At 42.9% G+C, this 23,951-nt stretch overlaps 1 protein-coding gene across 4 annotated transcripts in view; it reads right to left on the bottom strand.

Annotated features, from left to right (window-relative positions):
- Positions 1-284: 284 nt before the first annotated feature.
- Tle4 (TLE family member 4, transcriptional corepressor) overlaps positions 285-23,951 on the bottom strand; it is a 137,952-nt gene continuing 114,285 nt past the window's right edge. For all 4 annotated transcript variants that reach the window (XM_019210208.2, XM_019210209.2, XM_019210210.2 and 1 more), the window contains 12 exons: positions 18,937-19,056; positions 18,072-18,125; positions 17,442-17,594; positions 16,163-16,295; positions 15,632-15,825; positions 15,061-15,137; positions 6,057-6,306; positions 4,910-5,157; positions 3,016-3,163; positions 2,623-2,773; positions 2,216-2,292; positions 285-584 (listed from right to left, as the gene is read on the bottom strand). In XM_019210208.2, coding sequence (XP_019065753.1) covers positions 477-584; positions 2,216-2,292; positions 2,623-2,773; positions 3,016-3,163; positions 4,910-5,157; positions 6,057-6,306; positions 15,061-15,137; positions 15,632-15,825; positions 16,163-16,295; positions 17,442-17,594; positions 18,072-18,125; positions 18,937-19,056 — 1,713 coding nt within the window. In that variant the 3' untranslated portion in view covers positions 285-476. The remainder of the gene's footprint in view (positions 585-2,215; positions 2,293-2,622; positions 2,774-3,015; positions 3,164-4,909; positions 5,158-6,056; positions 6,307-15,060; positions 15,138-15,631; positions 15,826-16,162; positions 16,296-17,441; positions 17,595-18,071; positions 18,126-18,936; positions 19,057-23,951) is intronic.

Here is a 23,951-nt window from a genome sequence, read left to right as displayed (position 1 = left end):
AGTTAATAGTCTACACTTAGTGACATTTTTAATCAATTATTTTAAATCTTCCTTTCCCCCCCTTTACCAAAAAAAGGGGGGGAAGTGTATCAAATACAACGCACCTTCGTTATCAATGCAGGAGCAGACAGCTTTATTTAGTCAGTCATTGTTAGAAAGCCTTCTTTAAACAAAATAAATATATTACAAATATAATACATAATTAAAGATTCCATTCACTGTTAAGTATGCTTATTCCATGTTCTTCCAAATAGACAACTGAAGATTTGGTATCACAGGTTCTTAAGAGTATTCACAATTCAATAGCAAGGAGGAAGTGGGGTTAAGGAAGGGAATTAAACTCCACAACTGCAATGAGCATTTGAAATCCTTAGTTTTAGATGCAGGGAAAGGGAGTGAACAAACAAACGGATAAACAAAAAGATGAGAGCGCAAAGTGCTACAAGGAGGAGTCCAATTCTCATGAAGATTTGTCCTTAATAAATAACTTCATAGACTGTGGCCTTCTTGTCTCCTGAGCCGGTGACGATGTACTTGTCATCCACAGAGATGTCACAGCTCAGCACCGATGAGGATTCTTTGGACTAAAAAGGAAGCGTATAATAAAACACGTTAAATAAGAGAGGAAAATCCTATAGAGCTTGGACGCAGGCCCTGAAGACTTGAAGAAGATGTGAAGGTAACAGGCTCCATGGAGCAAACAGGAACTGCACTGGGGAAAGGCAGGCACAGGCTTCCTAAAAATGGAAGCACTGGATTGGGCCTCGGGGACACCAGGGAGGTAGGCGAGCCGGGGGTATGAGCACTCAGGCTGATGAAACAAGGAAGTCCCTATGTCTAGACCTATTCTCCAGACAGTGAAGTCAGGCATTATTGGTCTGCAAATCCTTCCACTTTCATCAGATGATCTGGATCTAGGTGGAGTTCAGATCAGCAGACGCATCCCTCAACCTGTCTGAGTCTCAGTCCCCTTCAAAGGCAAAGAGGCCGACAATGTCCCTGTCCTACCACCTCAGAGTTCACGGAAGTAATACACGGGCAACAGAACGGAAAATACTGTTATTTTCTGAGATAAGTAAAAATACCAGTAAGAAGCCTAATGCTCTCAGAGGGAAAATACAACACAGACTTCTAAGAGGAGAGAGCTTTGACAAATGGAAAGAGAAATATACCGGACCTAAATGCTTTGTGTGCAGCGTGCATGCTATAAAGGGGTTAATGTTAACTTTAAATGTACTGTGCTGTGCTCATTAAAGAGAGAAACAACAAAAATCACAGGATTTTAACCAAGACACTAATGAGTACTGTCTGATCATAGCATGTTTCTCAAACTTTTCAAAAAATTCCAACTGAACTCCAATTTAGGTTCAAAGCCCAGTACACATAGAAAATGTGATACCTATATCTACTACTATAAAAGATGTACTCTAATTTTTTATTTCATTTGTTTGAAGAAGTGATGGCTAGAATGATATAAAAATATATGAATTTATATGAAAATAACATATGAAAAGGCCCACTGTAATTTATGAGCTTCATGACAGCCAACAACCAACTGTTTTTGTCTTACTGACTATACTCAATATATTTTGGATTCAACTGAATTAATCTACTCTGATGACTTAATAGCCCTTGGTCAAGCAACCACGAATCTGTTCTATTATTTCTAAAAAAAGAACATTAGGCAGTATCCTAAATATAGAAGACTAAAAAAGTGAAATCTTGAACTAACTTGCCTATGAAATTCTCACTGATATTGTGTGTGCGCACATGCACCTTGTCTATAATTTGGTCCCTTTACAAATAATTTAATAAAGAAAACAAAGTTCCCACTGAGGCAATAGGAAAATAAAATCAATCAAGATTTACTCTATTGTTCTATAATGCTCTTCTCTGGTGATAAAAATAGAGCTGAGAATCCTAAAGAGAATATCGAAGCAAAATACTCAAGTTTTACAATAAAAAAAAAATTTTTTTAAAGACATACACACACACGAAAATTTCACAGAAGACTCAAAACTTCCATCCTGACATGTCAAAAGAAACGAAGGCGTGCAGAGGGTCCCCAGTCCCAAGCCTCAGGGTTGTGTTGCTCAATGCCCTTCGGGCACCCCCTCCTCTGTCCACTGGGCACAACAGTCAAACATCCAGGGCTCTCAGGTGCATTACGCCTCTGAGAGGACACGTGGTGTGGTCTAAGTCAGCTCGGTGTTACCTGGAATATGCTGGCCCCATAAGGTGTCCTCCAGGCATTCAGAAGGTTGTCCTTTCCAGTGCTTACAAACCATTTGCCTACAGGAAGAGGGTTTCAAAACAGGCAGCATAAGCGTTACCCTGTCAGTTACCAAGATTTGCCTTACAGAGAATAACACTCCTCACAGAAACCCACTCCACTTGTAACAAACAGGAGTTTTGCCCCTCCCGGTCTACTCTCCTGGATTTACTGAGCCATTTATACTTACGATATGGATGAAGTCAATTAACACCAGAAACCACATGGTATCAGGGAAGCAGGCATCGTGAAGAGTTAATACAATTCTGAAGGATCTGACTTAGATTCTATCAATGACAGTGGAAGCAATGGTTTCAGCTGACAGTAAAAGAACAAAGGGGCTTGCTTACCACAGTGGGCAAACTTGAGGGACAGCACACAGCTCTCGTGAAGATGCAACTGGTATTTGTCCGGCTTGGTGACGTGCAGCACTTCCACGTTACTGTTCTCCATCCCCACTGCAAGCCACTCTCCAGTTGGACAGTAGCCCAGAGAAAAGATCTAGAATTAAAACAGGTGATTGTGGCTATGGAGGATAGACTGCTTTTTGTTGTTTTGTTTTTAAACCAGGAGGTACTGTCTCTTTGGGGGACACTGTAAGAAGGAAATCAAGATAATCTGAATTGTATAGGAAGAAACCAAAGCTGAGTGGAGGAACCCAAACTAACCTATGGTCAGAAGGGCCACCCCTTCTTCTGGTGCGCTGTGTTTCATCTGGAACATCGCGGGCCCACAGCTCATACCTGCGAGGTGAAGTCGTGCTGCTGCAGCTGCCGCCCCTCGCGCAGGTCCCAGGACCTGACGGTGTTGTCCAAGCCGCCGGTCCAGAGCTTGGTGCCGTCATTAGAAATGTCAATACAGCTGGCTCCGTCTGTGTGGCCCTGGAACTGCCTGAAACAGTCAAAATGGAGGGTATGCCCTTGAAAAGTTAGTTTATAACGGAACTCAATGTGGAATTCCTTGGCAATCGATTTCAATGCAGGTCTACTTATCTGTAGATTTCACTATGGTTTGTTATGTTTTCTAATTATTCAAAGCAATACCAAAACATATTCAGGTAGTTCTCCATATCCATGAGGTTTTTTTGGTACCGAGGATTGAACTTGAGACCTTGCACTTCTGAGGCAGGCAGCGGAACCACTGAGCTAAATCCCCGGCCCCTATGAGTTCTAATTTACGGATTCAACAATGCATAGATAACATTCAGAAAAAAATTGTCTGTACCCAACATGTACAGACTTTTTTCCTTGATGTTATTCCCTTAACAACAGAGCATAACTACTTACATAACACTTGCCTTTTACTAGGTATTCTAAATAATCTAAAGATTATTTAAAGTATGCAAATACCACGCCATTTTACACAAGGTACTTAGACATTCTTGGACTTTAGTATCCTCAGGACATCCTGAAACCTATCTCAACAAATTCAAAGGATGAAGGCATGAAGGAATCCAAGTTTAATACACCTGATAAATTTCCTGTTTTTAAATACTTAGTCAAATCATTTATACCATGGATAAAAAAGAAAATCAACTAAAACTAACAAAAGAAAAATATGTACCTATCTGAATATGATCTAGCCGGCGATAATTTTGAGACCTTTCTGTCACTGCAATATGGAAGAGGCTGTGCAGATTATTTTCCCTTCTGCAGAGGACGGGACATCCCTTCCGTGGGGACAGCACAGGGGACATGAGAACGTATAGTGCTAGAGAGCAGCAACCTAAACGTCATGCTCTCAAGAGGACACCGAGGGCTCTTGATAGGACTCAGGCCCAGGGTTCACTCCTGGTAAATGTACACAGTACCCCGGGAAAGGAGTCAAAGCAGCCCCACATGAGCCTTACCCCAAAGCAACAAGTGCGATGACTATTTTGTTTCTGAACTGTATAGAGTAAAGCCCTTCAAAATTAAAGACAGGGAGTAAAGGCTACTTCTCTTTACAGACTCAAGTTGCCTTCTAGGTAGGGTTGACTATAACCTCACACCCTTTAGCTGATCACAACCCTTGGTTAGTGATCTTAGGGGCAGACAGCTGGAGAAACATTTCAGGACCTCTCCTACCAATGTTAAGCCTATACAATCTCATTTCCAAATAAACACTGGTGTTGGGACTATCTGTCCTGAAATATGAGACTACAGGTAATCTAAAGCATTTTGGGGTAAACAGTCCCTGGGCCGATGGCAAGAGCTAAGGAGCAGACTGGTGAGTGAATAAGTCAAGATACATGTGCCACCTAAGACTACGTCATGCACTGAGAGTCTTTTCAGTGGCTCACTGAGAGCCATCGACAATAATTTATTAGCAAGCACATATGGCAAATGATCTCATGAGGACACAGCAAACTTATGTAGATTAATTATGTCAAAGTGACTTCATTTTTAAAAATCTGAATTGGTGATGCTGAGTACATAAGGCCAAGAAGGAAAAGAGAGCTACTCATTTTATGAAGTATAGTTTAGAAAGACTTTACATTAATTTTGTCGGCAGCATCTTAAAATGGACCACTAACAATTTTTAGTGAGATAATTATAATCCCTCTGGTTGGACACCCACACCCACACTCACTCACAGAGCGCTTTAGTATAATGCAGGACAATCTTCTTCTCCTCTAAGTAGATCCCACTGACCTACCTCACCAGCGTCTGGTTGTGCAGGTCCCACACGGCGATGTTGCCGTCGCTGCAGCATGAGAAGCAGACCTTGGAGTCGGGGCTGATGGCCAGGGCGTAGCAGGCGGGGGCCGAGGACGTCAGCTCTGCTTTGATGCGCGGGGTCGGAGCCGCCAGGTCCCAAATGGACAAAGTACTGGCTTCCCCTCCCACGATGAGGGTGCGACCATCAGGGAGCAACCTACAGGAGCGGATGTAGTTATCCCTGTTCTGCAGAGACAAAACCCATCAAAGGATTACTCATGAGGAAAGGAAAACAGTGTTAACACGAGAGCAGAAATCCATAAAAGTATTGTGTTCCCTCCTGGTTTAATGAGCCAATGATACTTATGACAATGATAAAGTAGATTAATGCTGGAAAATTACATGAAATTAAGGAAGTACTTAAACTTGATCTACAAAATTTAGTACTGAGATATTTAATCTTAATTAGCATCACAACGCACAGCTCTAGATCAAGTACGCGTGTCACACAGATGTTCACACACACTCACGCAGCTCTCACAACCCTAAAACGCCCAGTTCAACACTGTGGCTGCCAAGGATCCTGCTACTGCGGTCACGACCTCCAGAGCTGTTTCCTTCTACCTGGCCCCATGTTACCAACTCAAGGGCCACCATGAGTTTGACGAAGCCAGATCAAATGGAGGAGAGATTTGATCAAGGGGTATTAAGTGGCAGGAGAAGGAATTCCCCTCATTCTTCAGATTATAGGAATCTAACATTTAATGATGTCAAAATGACTTTGCCTCCCGATGCACCAACACATTTTACTGATATAAGGCAGGAAAACCAGGCTAAAATGTCCTAGGAAACCCAAGGACAGATGTCAACACGATAGCTAAGAGGAACCCTAGTGTTTGGCACATGAGGTAGAAAATGACTCTCTAAAATATGAAGATTTCTAGGTGCACTTTCACGGAAAGCAGGTGTACATTCATTTTAAGTTTTTTTTGTTTGTTTGTTTATCTGTTTATCATTCAGTTAAACAAGCAGTTTGCCCGTCAGGGTTGGAAACCTACACTGAAGCTTGTGCCACATACAACCAACTGCAGTTGTGCCTCAGGAAGCCCAAAACGACATGACGTGCCCTGGTCCTGCTCACTCACCAGACAGTCCAGCTGAGAGACAGGACTCTTGTTGCCTGGGTGGCTGATGTCCCACACCTTGACACAGCCCTTGCCGCCCGTGTACACGTGTCGCGTGGGGTTGCTGATGGTCACCGCGCACACCACCTCCCCGTGGTTGAGCGTGTTGATCTGGCGAGCGTGTCGGGGGATTCCGGGTCCAATAAGGGCATCCGGGGGGAAGGGGACCGGCTGCATCTGACCATCTGCACTCACGTGGAAGGAATAGGCTCTAATGAGAGAAGAATGTACAAAAGATTTTACTAAACTTCTCAGTGTAACTAGAAAAAAGACATTTTCAGTGCTTCTTGAGATGTACAAGCAAGTCAAATTTACTTGTCCACTGGAAATAACACAAGCTTCAAAGTCACACCACTAAATCCACAATCAAATCTCAGCCTGGCTGCTGTGTATCACTCACTAGTTACTTACCCTCTCCGAACTCTACTTCTGATCTCTAAAAGGGAGAACATGTACCTAACTCTCAGAAAACTAACGATTACTAATGTCAAAATAACTGTCATATACAACGCCTACTCTTTTAGGGGCCCTCTACCAATGTGCACTTCTATTTACAGCAACTCTGAGGTCTGTGATCAGATCTTGCCTAAAGATCAACTTACTCCAATCAAGTGACTAAACTAATGGAAATCAGGAAGCTAAGACTGTGAAGCTCTCAGGAGCTAAAAATCTTCAGGCATAGATCACAGATGATGAGAAGGCAGATGTATTAAAATTTAAAGCCCCATTTTAACACTGACTAGACTTTATAATCACAAATCCTAGTGAATCGGAATTGCAAGAGGACACAAAAAGTACACGTGTCAGCCCCCCCAGGACGAACAGTGAGTGCCTACTGGCAGCAATACCTCCAGTTCATAACCAAGGAAAGCCCTGCAAGTGTGAAAGCATCCAGTCCTAAAATGCACCTGAACTTGGGATGGGACAAGTGGGCAGCCAGGATACAGGCTGGGCTCTGGGCAGGAGATCCCACTGGCAGGAGGGAGCTGGGTCCGTCTTGGGGGCTACCCATTTGGAAAATTATGTCACGCTCCTTTGGTATGGAGTTGGGGCACATGCTGTTGATGGGAAGAAGTTTAGAAAAGACATAACAAAGGGCACTTATGGGTGTACCAAGCATAGGAGCTTGAACTGAACCACGGGGAAGTTTAGAATCAAAAGACAAGTTTATAGGTTCTTAATGTGAAAATCCATAGGCCTGCCATGTTTATCAAACTTTAGTCCATAACTGAGGAGTCTTCATCAGCTACCTAAATGTTCGCAGAAAGATCAATCAAGAGTACGCTGCGGTTGTGCAAGGTGTGGTGGTCAGATGTGGAGTCCTTTGCTTTTTCTGAAGACTACAGAGTTGAGGAAGAAAGCAGCACGTAGACCTATTGGATGGGATGGAGGTGGGAAGGCAGGAAGCCAATGAATAGAAGCTAACCCTGGAGTGAAATCAATAGGACTTAGAGACACACTGGCTGTGGGATCTGAGACGACAGGAGGACTCTAAAATTTAGGGCTTGGTGACTGCAAAAACTAGTGAAGCTGTCAAGGACACCTAACTCAATGGTACAAGCTGAGGGGGTGTTCAGGATTTGTCTTTACTGAATGTGAGGGCTGATGAAAAATGGAAAAGCTTTGATTAAGGAGTGCTGGAAATAATGTATGGTCATCCACAAACAAGAGAAAGCTGAAGCTCTGGGGTCGGAAAGAGTAATCCTGGAGCACATTATGTGGTAAGAAGCACATCAGCTGCCCAATCTAAGCGAAGGCTTAGAGTTAAGGAATCTCCAGCAAGAATAGTCAGAGAGGCAAGTCAATTATTAACAGAGACAGTAAGTGGAAAGGAGAAGAGAGTCAATCACATCAAAATGTACAGAGAACTTCATCCACTTAACATATTTCTTGAGTACCCTTGCGTGCCAAGCTCTATTCTCAGGATGGGGTGAAGAAGAAACCCACACACCCCATTCTCCTGAGCAGCTGGTGGGGCTGAACAGACAGCACACGCATTAGTGAGCTGCTTACATGAATAACTATAAAAAGATCAGGAGGTCAGCATTGTGAACAACAGAAGCTCCTTTCCTTGGTACTGCGGGAATCTCAAGACAGTATGTTAAGAAGGAATATGGAAAAACTGAAAGCAGAGCGAGAGAGCAAGCTCATTTAGCTCACATTTATTAATAGCTTCATACATTCAAGACACTATTAGGTAAGAGGGAATCAGAGGTGAAAAAGCCCCTGTTTTCATATCAGCCTACATCTTAGAAGGGAAAGTGCCGAGTGGGAGTAGAACTGCCATGTAGAAGGAACAGTCCTTGAGGCTGGAGTGCATTCAACAGAGTGAAAGGATATGGGGTTGAAGAGAGAGGCAAGGGCTGTGTGTGTAGGCTGTGAGGAGAAGTTTGGATATCACTGTAAATACAAGGCAAGCCGCTGGGAACTTGTGCAAGGGAGTGACATGATTCAGTTAAGAAATCAAATGACCACTGTGGCTGCTGGATGAAGAATGGGTTGCGGATGGCAGGTTCACAAAGGTAACTAGTCAAGCTATTGCTGGAGACAGACCAGGGACTGGGGCTTGGGAGACAGGAAGCTGGAGGCGGGATTTGCAATTTAAAGGTTGTGGCTGGGGTGGGATACCAGCGGTCATGACAGACTGTTATGAGCCTGAAAATCCAGGTAACTGAAGTTGAGTAGGGCAGACAGTCACTAGAGAAGAGGTGGTCCAAGGAACAAAGTGAAGTTACTATGTGAGACTGTCCTTGTGGACACCAGAGTCACCCTAAATAATAGTTGATTCTGGGTAGAAAAAGACTCTAAGCCATGTGCAAAGTCCTTAATAAACTGGGAGAAAACCCAAGCAAAGTAAAAGAGGGTAAAGTCAAATGGCACAGGTCTGAAAAGAAGCAAGGTTTTCAATGAAGGGAAGAGTTTTTAGTTTTGGTAGTGTCTGGGAAAAAGGGAGCAGATGAACCAGATCAACTCCACCACTGGCCCTGCGGATTGCTGAATATGAGCAAAATGTGAAGTCACCCCCACCACCAACCCCAGCTTACAGAGTGGCATGTGAAGGAGTGACCGACCTCCAGAGAGAGCCAACTTTCAGTTCAGGCAAGGAGAAGGACAGGTAGTATGCGCATAAAGAAAAAGTTGAGACCCTGAGGGATGATACCAAGAAAGGGCTAATTAATTTAGCAATTAAGAGGTCATAAAGACTAAACATTAAGAGGAAGGTTATTCCAGGTTCAGATGGTGTTATACATTCTTAATGATAATTTCTTTAAAAAGCCATCCCTTTCTTCCCTCTAGAATCTCAAAATGGTTTTTAAAGATATCTGAGAATTTAAACAGTTAAGAAACCAGACACAGTTTCACCAAGGTCATGAACAGAAAGTTCTTCAGCTTCATCACTCAGTGAGCACCTCCTGTGTTCTTAGAACTTCCTTTTAGAGGATACAAATGAACCTCAAGATCCCAACTGCATAAAGGATATAGTGTGTCTTCTGTTCACTATTAGTATACACGCAGAATTCGGGGTTGGAAAAAAACAAAGCTCCAGTACACACCATCTTTAAAACAGCTCTTTGATGTGTAACTAGTAAAAAGTACTGGGGAGTGTAAGGAGATCAGCATTTCCAGGAGTCATCTCAGTCATTTCTAGTTAGAATCTGAGGCTCAGAGGGCTATTCTCTGCCTACCACAGTAAATGCCTCAATACTCTGTGTAGTAACTACAATCTAGCCAGGTGCTGTGAAACAAACAATACGCTGAGAAGAGAGCATTATAAGGCAGCTCGCCTAGTTCATAAATGGCTTATCATGTAGGAATGCTGATCAGAAAATTATCAAAGCGACTACATACCGGGTCACACGCCAATGGGAATCATGATTCTGAGGTGGTTTGAAGAGAAAGATAAATGTTTCATGACAGACATGGTATCAGTCGTGAGTTTTAAAGGAAGGAAGGATTTCACCACGGAAGGAGGAAGATGAGAAAAATATGTTAGTAGGCAGGAAGAATGCAGAAGAGAACAATTTTAGTATAGATGCAGCTGAAGCGAGCAAAGAGAAGAGAACAACTCGAAAGGAGGAGGGGAAATGGTCTGGGAAATCCCTGCGTTGGTTTCAAATCTGTTTATCCCTACGTGACCCCAGAGCAAGTGTTTGGGGGAAGATGTCCAGAGCAGTGTGATCAAATTTGGCAGCTGCACATCCGCAAAAGGGAAAGTGTGGAGTGCTGGCCCGAGAACTTCAAAGAGGGGATTAAAAAGTTTCTGGGTGAAGAGAAAGTGTGACACTACTGGGGCAAAACCACTAAAGACATAAACTTAGCTGCAAGGAACAGGACGCCACTATAGTTTGGCTCTGAATACATTCCAAAGGCCTAGACCAGTGATGTGAGCCTTTCAGAGATGAGCGCCCAAACTGCAACCCAAAGCCTACTTATTTATTGCAAAGTGCCAACACTGCAATTAAACCGGAACACTGAGGTTTCATTTAGAAAAAACAACGCTCATACACCAACACCTTCTGAGTTAAGAGAAAAACAGTAGTCTAGATGTTCCACCACTGGCCTGGATAAAGGCTTGGTACTAAGGGGTGGTGGAACCTTTAGGCGGAGGGCTCCGGGATGAGGTAGGACGAGTGGAGGTTACCACGGCACACCTATCTTTCCCTCTGTGTCTTGCAGGCTTACCTCCTGGTGCCCTGAGATGAGCAACTTCCTTTGTCCCCCCTCCCCATGCACACTGTGACATATTTGCCTTGCCACAGTCTAGGAAGCAAGAAGCCAACTGACCGTGACTGAAATCTGAGCCAAAACAAAACCTTTCCTCCTTATACATTCACTGGGGCAGGTATTTTTGTCAATGATGGAAAGGTGACTACCGCAAATGAGTAAGAGGAATAGAAATGACTATCCTCGAACCTTGGCAAGAGAACTCAGGGACAAGAAGTGGCAAGGAAGACAAGATGGAAGTAACCGCGGATGTAAAGTTCGGCAGGACTTAAGGAATGAGATGTGGTAGGGAGCTGATAATGACTGAGTTTCTGAGAATCAGGAAACCAGAAACCCGATACTAGCAAATAGGGAAGGAGAGCTAATACGTGACAGTACTTTCTGAACAGAACGAATCTGGGGTATAAGTAATACACAAGCTGTTTAGTTAAGACATGCAACAAATAGCTAGAAATGTAAGACTGAAGAGAAAAGGTACAGAGAGTGAGGCGGTGACCACAACTTGCATGTGTATGCGCACGTACACACACACACACACACACACACACACAGCAAAAGCTTAAGAGCAAAGAGCAGTCCTCCAACAGACCTGGGGAAGCAAGTGGACAGCTGGGAAAAACGTTCAGTCTGGAGATTAGGATAGGACCGTACTGTATTTTAAACTTTCAGTGGGGTCTAATATGTGAGTTCAAGTTGTTATTTTATTTACATCACCATCTTTTGATGGAAAGTTCTTGGCCTTCCTACCTCTACCTCATTTTTCCTTGATAAAGAAGCTCGGTTCTGTTATGTTAAAGTCATCTTTCTCAGACTTTATAACATCTTCAAGTTTTCAATATCTCACAAGGTAAGTTTAAAGGTTGGATTCATAATTAATGGTCTGAAGTATGATAGAAAATTAGCATAGAAACCCACCAGTAAGTCAGATGACAATATAATAACTTTTACTGTTCACTAGATATTATTCCTATTTTGAAAGTCTTATTGTATTAAAAACAAACTCATCTTCAAAGAAAGACTTCTGAACTGTGAGCAGTCCAAAGTCCATAAACCTGTGATCTTGTTTTTGCTGCATTTGAACACCAAATCTCATGATGTTATTAGTGATTGGTTTTAATCAAAAAGTTATACACTACTTTAAAAAGTCTCACTTTCACCAGTTAAGACTTCAGCAGATGAAGGAGAAAGTCCATTTTTGACTTATGTAGTCATTCCAGCCACCATAATTGATAAGTAAACTCAATATGAATTATCAAATAAATGCTACTGCTTATTAGCTTCAAGTATGCATTTTTAATTACAATTTTGAAAATACCAATGAATTTTGTAGAGAACACCAAAACAGAGACATGTACCATTCTCTTCTGGAAAAGGGTAAATTACTTTTTCGTTTTGCTGCAGTACCAGGGATTGAACTCAGGGCCTTGTGCCTGTAAGGCAGGCACGGTGCCACTGAGCTCAATCCTTGGCCCCTGAAAGGTAATTACTTTATTAACATATGTGGTAGGAATGTCTCTGGGTGATTTAGTTTCTTTCATGTTCTAGCACCACAAGGATTTTAGTTGAAAGCCACCCAAGACCAACTTTCACAAATTCTGTATCTTATGATGTAGAAAGGCACATAATCATTATGCTCATTTCTGCTGTAAAAACCTATAATAAGGGTACATCATCTGCATACGTGAATGGAAATCTGTGTCTTGATACTCCTTTACATGAAGAAAACCAAGGACGGAAAACATGGAATCCAACAAATCCATCTAAATTTGTCAATTCTGGCCCTAATCACAAAGTATCTTGTGCTGCTTAAGAAGTCAGCCCATGCTGGGACAGCTGAGAGGGAAATGGTGCTGGGACTAAGTAATCAGCCACCACGTTATCAAAAACTGAGCTGAATTAACAGCATGTCACCGAGATGTTCGTCCTTGCATCCTTCTTGCCGGGGAGTGGTCATCTCTGGTATGAAGAGCTGAATAAAGCTCACAAAGTTAGGAAACTGTGGGTAAAGCCACTCTTCTGCTGGTCAGCTGGCAGAATCAAAATTCAAACTTGGGTCTGTCAAACTCTTAAATTATTGACACAGTCAATGTCATCCACCATGTCACAGACTTTTTGGGTTTTTTTTTTCAGGGGTAAAGAAAGAGTCACTGGCCAAATGCATTAGAAAACTCTCCAATTCATTGATTTTCCCACAAGGATAGATAGTAAGAATTTTATAATTTAGAGTCAAACTAAAGGAAGGAAGGGAGGCCTGGTTCAAAGGTCAGAAGCAGCAGAAGTCAGACGTAATTCTGAGCCATTCAAATGGTCAGATTGTTGCTGTTTATTTAAATGCACGTAACACTCAGGCCCCTTTGCAACCTTAAGCAAAGCTGAGGCAAGCAGCTCACCTCACCCATGGTAGTAGATATACTGCAGATGTGAATGCAGCTGCTGGTTCCCTAAGTAGTCTATGTAGCACCCTGAAAAGGAACTGCACCCCCGCAAAGGAGCCCCTCCAGCTCCCTCACACATGACACCGTTTCGCATGGAATTTGTAGGCATTTGAGTTGTTATTTGACTAATCCTATGACCTTGTTATTTAGTCACCGCTTGAAAGAGAACAAACTTTCACCTTCAAATACATCAAAGTTCTTGGTCAACAAGACTTGTCAGTCAGTCAACAAGAACTTGCAGAACACACACAGGTACATAGAATTTTATAATAATTGATGTTTATACCTTCAATTCTCAAGGAACTCAAACCTCTCATTTGCTTTGTTTCCCTTATTAATCAGTCAAATATTTACTGAGCCACTCAGCTATGGAGGCGGCATTGTTTGATGCAATAGGGAAGATTAGGGTAGAGCCTGCAGTGTAGTTAGCTACAGATGGAAGAGCCAAGGTTCTTATTTGTCAGACAGAAAGTGAAGAAAGGGTCCAAACAGGCACCTTCAACACTGAAAGAGCAGGCAGGCTTGGGAACATGGGACACACAAGAAACATGTGGGTGACAACCAAATGAAGAAAGAAGCACAGGGAGGTTAGCTAAGAAAACGTCAGCACATACTCATCTCTTCATTGAAAACACTTAAGAGTCTGAGCACCAGTTATGAGCTCGGTGTTACTTAAGACACTGAAGTTACTTCTATAACTGGACATCGAAAAGTTCGGCATGGGAAGAGATGAAGGCTATAAATAAACATAAGAAAGATAAGGACTAGAGAGGAACAGTGGGAAAGGAGGAAGGGGTGGCATTCTGAGGGAGGTACCAGGGCAAGTGATCTGATATCACCCGACAGAGACCCAAAGAGAGGCAGCGAGCCGCTGGCAAGGGGCTACGGGATGGCTGCACGGTAAGAGCAACTGCCCCGAGGCAGGCAAGAGGGAAGAGGCCTCAAGCTGCTACTAGGGGTCAAGTCTGCACGGCACTGGAAATGGGAAGGCGGCAGTGTGTAAGCTATGTATGATAACAGGATGCTGACGACAGCAAAACGATGAGAACACCCACACGTGATAACCAAGGCAAGGGAAGTCTGCGTGGGATGCTTTCCTAGGAGGAGAGGGAAACCCAGCTGGGATTTTCAAGGCAGAGCCAGTGCCACTTCACAGTAAAGTCCTTTTGTCCGGGAAGACAGAGCTGATTAGAAAGAACTATGCTCGGTAGTAATAAAAAGAGAGACACTGGGGTGAAATAAAGATTACAGACTGAGATACAGTGAGAAATTAGAACGGGTAAGAGAAGGCTGGAACAGCTGGTGTGTCTTGCGTCCTATGACTCAAGGAGGACGTGAACCCAGAGTCCAAAAGCCCAAGCATTACTAGAAGTCAGCTGAACCAGCCACATTTTCCAGAAGTAGGACTGAGAATAAGACTGCCCTCATTTCTTTTCCGCCTTTCAAGTTTGGCACATCCCTTCTCAACATGTTTAAATTTTAAGCATCCAGGTTTGTACATAATCATCAGACTTTGTGAATAAAGAACTGCCTGAAAATCAGCAACAGACACGAGAAGACCTAACTGTTGGAGCTGCCTCTGCAATTCACATTTCCATGTTAAAGCTCGAGATTTTAAAACGAATGTCTAAAACTTCACCTTATTACGTTTTCCTGTGCTAGGGAAAAATGAAAAATATTCCGCAAAGAGTAAACAAGGAATAGCCTCCGCCCAACAATGTTGAGCAGTATTCAAAGTCTAAAGGGCTAAAAGAGGCCAGGGCTCGACACACAGTGAGCAGAAAGAAAAGGCACAGGGTACTTACGGTTTTCCTCCCGGGATGCCTGTCAGGTTCGGAGGTATCGCTGGCACTCGCATGTGATGGTGTGGATCGAATCCCACCTGGAATTTTTCCCACACAAAAGAACAAAAACCAACAGTTACATTAACTTACTTTATCCTAGTAATCTTTCTTAAAACCTGCAGAAACAGATCCTCTGAAAATAAAAATTTTAGAGATAAAGATACAAGTATTCACTAAAAAAACAGTTATATCTTTAGGATTTAATGGTCACACACTAAGGCTGGAAAACGTATTAACAAAATTGTACTACTGATTACCAAAGCTCATGACAGAATGATGGGTTAATTATATTCATTATGTTATCTAATTCTGTGGATTTAAAATTTGCAAAGTAAAGCTGATTTTAAAAAAGATGCAAAAAAAAAAGGAACTTTCTTGCTTTGTAAAAGAAAATACATCTCAAGCTATCACACGCAGCTTTACTTCCAAATGCGCTCAGATCCCTCCAGAAAACTTCATTGTCATAAAAACGACACTGAGCAAAGATGGATGCTCTCCTCTGGGTCTGAAGCAGTCCTCTGCGGAAACATACCACTGGCGATCTTCCGTAGGCTGCAGCGGCAGCGGCGGCGGCGGCAGCTGCGCTCATCTGCGGGGAGATGTTGTGCAGGCCGGCGTAGGCGGCTCCGGGGCTGGTCAGTTCCCCGTTCATCCCAGCATGGGGCACAATCCCAAACGGCGTCGGATAGGGACAAGGGACAGCCATTGGGGTCCTCAGGCTGGACGCTACAGACCAAGACGGGAGGAGGGGAGAGAGAAATCCAAGAACACAGGGAGCGATATCGAAGACATTCTCAAAAATGTTTTTTGTTTTTAAAGTACAATCTGTGGTTCAAATGAACTTATTTGAATATTCTCCAAAGTCATTCAGAGGGCTTCATTCGTTCACCGTACCTTACTGAACACCGAGCGTGTGCTAGACATGCTTAGTGCCAGCCACCTGGTGATACATCACCACTCAATGCTGGCTACTAGTACTGTTAATGTATTGCCCTACGTAAGTCACATTAACTTTTTTAAAAACAAAAGCATAAATACAATACAGAAACTTTTTCTTACTAACCCAAGGGGTCCACTCCTGGTGGTTTCCCAGATACCGGCCTCAGTCCCGGAGTGGAGTTACTGCCTGGGGTGGGCGCATCAGTTCGCGGAGTAGGGGTATTGGACTTTGAAACAGGAGTAGTAGATTTTTCATTCTAACAAGAGATGTAATGAAATGTACCAGTCATGAGGATATGGTTTTAACAATGAGGTTAGCATTTAAAAGGGAAAGAAAACAAAAAGGAAAGGAAGGAGAAAAAACAGAAGAGACGACTCAGCTAGGGTCCTTTTCTTGCATTAATTAAAAAGAGGTAGTAAGAAAAGGAAAGGGACCAAAGTTCATGAACACATGAGCTGAAACTGGGCTCTGAAGCTAAAGACAGCTGACAAGTGATGGTGTCCTAACTGGTATCTAGTTTGAGACTGAGCAATTTAATTTGGGTTTCTTGGGGAATGCTCATCCCACAAGTGGCCTCCTGTTTAATAGGTCCCATTAGAAAAGACCGAAGACCGAAGCTTCAATCATCACAGAAACCCAGCAAGAGAAGGTGCCATAAAAAAGGCCAGAAGAAAACATAACAAACCCCCCCTTTAATCTAGCCTTCTGCGAGATTACAGTATCTCCCCAACTTGCACTCAACTTGCAGACTTCCTTTTTGGTGTGAATTCAAAAGATCATTTGAAAACTAAATTCAGCTCTTTAAAAAAAATGTTAACATTACAAAAAATAACCAGTAAGGAGAAAAGACACACCACACAGGAATGCAATTACACAAACACAGAAGGAGGAGGTGCAGGGAGATTATCTTGACTCGTGAGCAGCTCATTTTTGCATTTGTGATTTGTGGTGTGAGTCGAAGTACACTTTTGTAAATGACAGATTCCTTTTCAGATAGGAAGGGAAAATTATTGTAGTCATATGTAGCTTGGTGATTCACGCACAGCTAGTAACACAATGATACCAAAGCCCCAAGCTAAGTTTACCATAAACCACAGGCAATAAACTCATCTCTGCAAGCCCAGTGTGTATATTTCATCTTCATTAAGACACGTTTCACTCAACTTCTCCACATAACTCTCCTATATTTACAGAAGACTCACAATGCAAACACCTGTTAGCAAAGCCAATTCTGTCCTCAAAATGCTTTAGTCAGTTAAACGTAAACTACCGAATGGATGTACATGCATTTGGAAATCAAGACCCTATAGAAAAGTAGGCAGAACTCATACAACATATACAAAATTAAAATTAGACCCAACTATCTTGAAATTGGCAAGAAAATTGGAACAGAGCAGCTTACAAGGCTAAGTTCTTTGGATTTGGAGGAAGGAGTACTGCTGGAAGATGCGATGGAGGCAGGGCTGATCGGGGCATCTTTCTTGAGCAGGCGAGTCTTGTCCAGGCCGTTCTCACGAGGGGAATGTGCTGGGCTCGCTCGGGGGGAAGAAGGATCCTATAAAGGAAGATCAGAGGCAATAAAACTCACTGCACATCCACAACACTGGGGGCTTTCTGTGGGGCCTTTCAAGATGAATACATAATGTCCTGCAATAGACAAAATTCACTGAAACTGCTAGAGGAAATATTTGGTACAGAGGCCAAAGAAAATACTATAGTAGTGACAGTATTTATTTAAAAGAAAACAAAACAAAAATCAAAGAAACTCTACCAATCTGCAAGCTGGTTGCCAGTGAGATCTGCAGGTTCACCAGACATCCGCTGTGCATTCAGCGTGGTAGAAAAAGACATAGGTATTTCATAGGAAATAAGGTCACAGAAAAGGACCAGTAACATATAAACTCAGCAATACATAATTTGCAACGTGAACGATCTATTTCTAAATTAAGAAAACAGTGGGCAATGATAGACTGGCCACTGGCCTGTGTTACAGCCGGGTAAGAGGAGCAGGTTAAACTAGTCATAAACATACCTCATTAGAAACATCCACCACCAAGTTGTCGTCACTCTTCTCGCCGTCGCTGTCCTGCATGGAAAATTGAGAAGCATCACCTCCTCCGCCAGTCAAAAGAAAATCAACGACGATAAATCACAAACTGCCAAATTTACCCCGAGTTCAGAATGAGTCTTTTCTACCTTAGAAACTTGAACTGTACCCAACAGTGCTAAGCACTCTGTAGTGTCCTATTTTCTTTTGTCTTCATGATGATGTTAGGGAGCAATGGTTCCGATTTCCAGCAGGAAACACTGAAGATGACAGCCTGCTTATCACTCTGCAATAGAGGATGCAGACCGGCACGCCCAGGCTAGTTCCACTGACAGAGGGCTGTGGTCTGGTCTGTGCTTTAAACACTGGAGTAAGCAGCCACACACACCGAGAGGTGGAAATGCCTACTGGAGGAAAATGAGCCAGGGACATTCTGGATGTCTGTACACCTTGTCATTCACAAAATCTGCTATGTGCCCCAGCGCACAAGTCCATCCAAGCGTTTTAAGTAGTGCATGATCTTCCACCTCTCCTCAGCATCTCCACCTAACTAGAAAACCCAACCATCTTGAAATATGCAGCGGGAAGTAAACAGCCCTATGGCAACAGGAACACAGAATGCCCAAGTCCATCTGTTGCGGATGAAGCACTCTGTGCATGTGCCTGTACACACGTGGGACCTTTGCTGGCCAACACAGACCGAGTGAGACCGGCAATGATCACTTCTTCTCCTAAAGGGTGTTGTTATGCTTCACCCTGCTGTTGACTAATAAGTCAAAGGGTAGGATGGTTACTGATAAAAAAGCAAAGCAAGCTGGCCTCCCTACAAAACAAAGGTGAATGAACTTACATAACGAGCTGCAATTTCCTTTTCTTCAGTTTTCTGCTTTTTGGTCTCCGAGGAGTAGTCTGTGGAGTTTCTGTGCTTCTCAGAACCTCGGAAACTGGCTGATGGGGATACTGAAGAGCTCTGGAATTAGAAAGAGAAGCAGAGTTGAGAAACGACTGTCCGTTTAACTCTGACTTTTTAAAATTGCTGGAGACTTTTTTCTCTTATTGTTCTGTAGTTCATACTTGGAGATGAGAGACAAAATGCGATAAAAGAAAGAAGCGAACAAAGATACAAAAAGAAAAAGACAGAGGGGAAAGGATGGGGAAAAAAGAAAAGACCAAGTAAGAGGAAGCAAGAGATGGACAGAGGCAGGAAAGAAATTAAAAAGATTGGCAGGGGAGGGCCAGGGATTTAGCTCAGTGGTTCTGCTGCCTGCCTCTCAAGTGCAAGGACCCAAGTTTGATCCCCGGTACAAAAAACAAAAACAGAAACAAGAAAAGATTGGCAGGGGAGAATGAAAACTCAGAAGACAGAGTTTGGCCTCAAGCATGTGTTTACCTTGTACTGTTTACAATACATTTAAAAAGTTGGATTAAAAAAGCAGATACAAGACAAAAGGAGGGGAAAAAAAACCAGGGTTTTCTTTTCTTACTTTGTTGGCTAATGGGAGGAAAGTATTTCAAACTTAGAGCGACAACAGTGAAACTATGAGTAGACGTGACCTTAGAGATAATTGTAATTTTTCAATGAAAACAAACAAACAAACAAACAAAACAAAACAGAAACCAAAAAGGGTCCATGCCTCTGAACATCACAGTCAAGAACTATCTGTATGGGGTGAGGCTGCCTCCTCCTTTGCTCTTTCGACAAGCTCTTAACTGCAAGAGTCCCCTACACAGGAAAGATACACCAGCGACAAGACCTGAAGCCAGGGAGGGTGTTTCTCCACCACGAAGACCACAGTTACTGGCCACACTTAGACGGTATGAAAAGACTGGAACTCTTCTTAAGAAATGGCTAGCTGGGCATGGTGGTGCACTTCTGTGTTTCTAGCACTCGAGAAGCTGGGGCAGGAGCTCCGCTGAGTTCAAGGCCAGGCTGGGCTCCAAAGTGAGTTCAAGGCCAGCCTGAACTACATAGCAAGGCCCTGTTTCAAAAAACACCCACTCAAAAATATCTTTTTAAAAAAGACAGAGAGAAAGAGAGGGCGGGAGAGAGGGAGGGTGGGCCTAGAGACTATGTGACAGACTCAGCAGAGAGAAGACCTAAATAAAACTGAGGAGCACGATGGAGCTGGACCCAAGGCAGGATGGACCTCATAAAGGTGTGAGTTACAAAGTTCCTTAGATGGGCACCAGGGTAGGACCCCCAAGGGTGACGTTAACCCAGCTTGGTTAAGAATGGACTAAATTAGAGAGCAGAAAATAGGTTTGGAGATAAACTATCTAAGGACAGAGCTCTAGGAAGAACAGAATCACCAGGAGAGTCTCTCTGCCTGGTATCCAAAATCATTTCAAGAAACTAGTAAAGCTCTCCTCATTTAAAGCTTCCCTTGTCTCATATAAAACTTTTTCTTTTGTTTTGCTTTGCTTTATCTTAGGCTGTTGGTAATAATTAACACCTATAAAGATATACAGCATTTACAAGGGCTTTTACCCTAATTACGAGATGGTGTGACATCCATAACTTCTGGCTCCGAGTTCCATTTCCAGCGAATCACAACACCATGTTTGTGTCATCTTTAAACTGTGCTCCTACTTTGTTTTCATATCACAACCCAATGGCTTTTACGACCCCTGAAATTGTACACGCAAATACCTTCTGTAAGCTGCTACCCCATCATAACCTCTCAGGTTTCTTCCCTTTCAGAATATCCCTCACGTTTCTAAAATTCATATTGCTCAAAGAAAGACTCGGCTACTTCTCCTTAAAAAGATCGAATGGTCCCCTAGTGTCCACAGGGGAAATTCCTCAGTGAGGCTGCTGTCCAAATTCCTCACTCCCTGCTCCGATCCACGGTCCCGCCTTTATTCCCCATCTCAGCAGTATGAACTTATGCTCCCCAAAAGTCTGTGTATTTTTACTGCATCGGCAGCCTTCCTCCCCAACCCCGGCCCTATGGGAATCTCCTCTCACCCAGACTCTTTCCTTTTGAAACCCTCTTTGTCTGGAAGAACCCACTCTGAGGTCACTTTTCAAAGCTTCCTCAGATGCCGTCAGGCAGAATTAATCACTCATTCCTCATTGCTGCCTTGGCATTTTGTTCATCCAATGAAAAGAGCACGTGCAATAAAAGCAATGCTATTAGTTTACAAGTCCACCTCCCACCTCAGGGTGCGGCTTCCCTGGGAGCAGAGGCATCCAGCATAGTGAGCAGTTCAGAAATGTATTTGAACACGAATGACTGAACTAACCCTCTGCACGGAAACCTCCACCTTGATCTAAAAATTCATGTGCTTTACTGCTGAGGGCCCCTGGAAATAAGATCGCAGCTGTGTCCCTGTGGAACTGTAATAACTCTGTCCCTTCTCTTTTACTCCTTCACTGCACTAATTTGATATTTTACAGAGAGACTAAGTGTATATGCATACCATTAACAACTATCTGAGCCTTCTGATTTTAACAACCTACTTTATTTCCATTCTTGCAAAAACTGATTTCTGTGCAATAATGAAACAAGTTCTTTAAAAACAGTACTAAATGTGAATGCCTATTTAAATCTTAATGCTTATTTATCAGCATACACGTACAGCCAAATAGCTTTATTTTTCTTAAGCTGACTGTGTTCGGATTGTACAGACAGCATTTTATTGCAGAACACACTTATACTTTGGAGTTTGCTAGTAAAACAGTACTGTTAATTATCACTAGCATTTAAAGGTGCAGCTGCCCAATGCGTCCTGATGCAATCAGCAATATTCTAATAACATAACTGTTCTGGAGTCAAGCTGGACTTGGCAACAGCTCTCATCACAAATCTTACAAATCTGTGAGTAGGAAGCCACTTGGATCTTTGCTGGGCAGATAAATAGGAAGAATTATGCAAATTCTGGTAAAAGACAGTCACACTTTTACTAGAAAAGCTTATTTTTTAATTTTGTTATTATTATTTTAAAACCTCAACTAGTTATTTCCATAGCTTATGTAAGAAACTTGTTGAAGCTGCACTGTACAAACCTACAAATTTAGAAACAGTAAGAAGTTTCTTCATTAAGTTTGATCACATGTACAAGCATGTATGCTATGAATGGAAAGTCAGTCAGAGGCAACGGTCAATCCAGAGAGGGTAAAATAAGGCACCCTGAATGTGAATGTTTAGTAAAGCTCCACAATCTAAAAGAGCACACATTTTTACTGGAATATTACAAAAAGAATAAGGTACATTTGCTTAATGAAAGAAAAAAAGAAAAGGAAAAATAATAAAAAATTACGTTTTATATGAAAATTCCAGTTGCATTCCCTGGAAGCACAAGCTTTAAAGATAAGCTATTCCTCAGCTTACAAATCAGGTTGTAGAAAATTCTACAACTGGATTTGAAATCTATCTTTTATGGAGTCTGGTGACGAGTCCTCCGGCAACATGAAAGGGATTGCCCAAACCTCCACCTACTCCTCTGCCCCTTCTAGATCAAAGAGATGGTGCAGGTGACAGAGTGAGTTCTAAAAGTACCCTCAGCCCTGCTCAGGAAGGTAGTGGGACTTAATTAGCTGGTTTTAACAACAGGGAGCACAGCTTTTAATGGCAGGCAAGAGCACCTCTCGGCAATCTGGCTGTTTGGGTTGTAGTGTACAGACTTCCACTTACCTGTAGTGCAGTCCTAGGAATGCTGCCTAGTCAGTCTCAGGCCTCTGCAGCCTGGGGCACCAACCTCCTATCCCCACCTCCACTGGGCTACTCTGAGGACTAGGAACAATAACCCACAGAAACTACAAGGCTTACAGCCTGGCCCCTAAGCGGTAGCCACTCTGGTACCATCCCTACATACTGCAGTCTAGCTGTTTCTATGTGCTACAGAAATTGGGATGGTGAACTAGTGTGAATATTCTATTTTAAAACGCTGGTACTGGGGCCAGGGATTTAGCTCAGTGGTTCTGCCACATGCCTTGCAAGTGCAAGGTCCCGAGTTCAATCCCTAGTTTAAAAAAAAAAACAAAAACAAACAAACAAACAAAACAACCCACAAAAAAACAAATAAAACCTCGGTACGAGCTATTCTAGGCATTTGGGTAGTACTTCCCCTGTGCACTGATATTCGGATGGCCCATAGTGATAGGGTTTCAATAGGCTGCTATTAACCAAAACACATCTCCTTTCAACAATCACACTGAGGTTTTTGGTTCGATACTGCAATGAGATAGGACTACAAATAATCTCCACAAAAGACTTTCTAATTTGATTTCAAATGCACAATCAAGCTAATTCTACTTCCCACTCACACTGCAGGCTCAGGCGTACTGCTCAGTTCTCTGTGCCACCTTTCAGAATGACAACCAGAAGTCATACTAAAGGTCGAGTGAAAACCAGCATCAAGAACCCTAAACTCATGAAAAAAGCCCCTCTAGCTGGTCCTGGTGGGCGAGGCCTATCATCCCAGCACTCTGGAAGGCTGAGGCAGGAGGATGAGGATCTCAAGTCCAAGCCCAACCTGAGCAACTTTCAAGACCTCGTCTCAACATAAAAAATAAAAACAGGGCTAGAGATGTAGTTCAGTGAGATGTGAGTTCAGTGAGAGATGTAGTTCAGTACCCCCACACACACAAAACTCTCTATTTAGTACGAAAGGGGAATCAGTTTTCAGGCAAAGAAGGCACAGAGGGCACCATGAAAATCTGGTCATGGTGACTGCAAATCTTGGTTTGCAGTTTGCTGTCCAGGCTTCCTTTCCCTCTCACAAATACTCCAGTTTCAATGATAAATTACACTGTTACTAACAGTTCCTCTGATACAGGAATTTTCCAATGTCCATCTGGGGAGCCTGATTACACTGGGGTAACAGGGAAGGGAGGTGGAAGATCCCTGCAGTCTCTTTCCT

This window comes from Fukomys damarensis, unplaced genomic scaffold (assembly GCF_012274545.1).
Source record: "Fukomys damarensis isolate Sample0158 unplaced genomic scaffold, DMR_v1.0_HiC HiC_scaffold_31, whole genome shotgun sequence".
Lineage (NCBI taxonomy): Eukaryota > Metazoa > Chordata > Mammalia > Rodentia > Bathyergidae > Fukomys > Fukomys damarensis.
The sequence above is the reverse complement of the archived record's forward strand: the minus strand, read 5'-3'. Positions and strand labels throughout refer to the sequence as shown.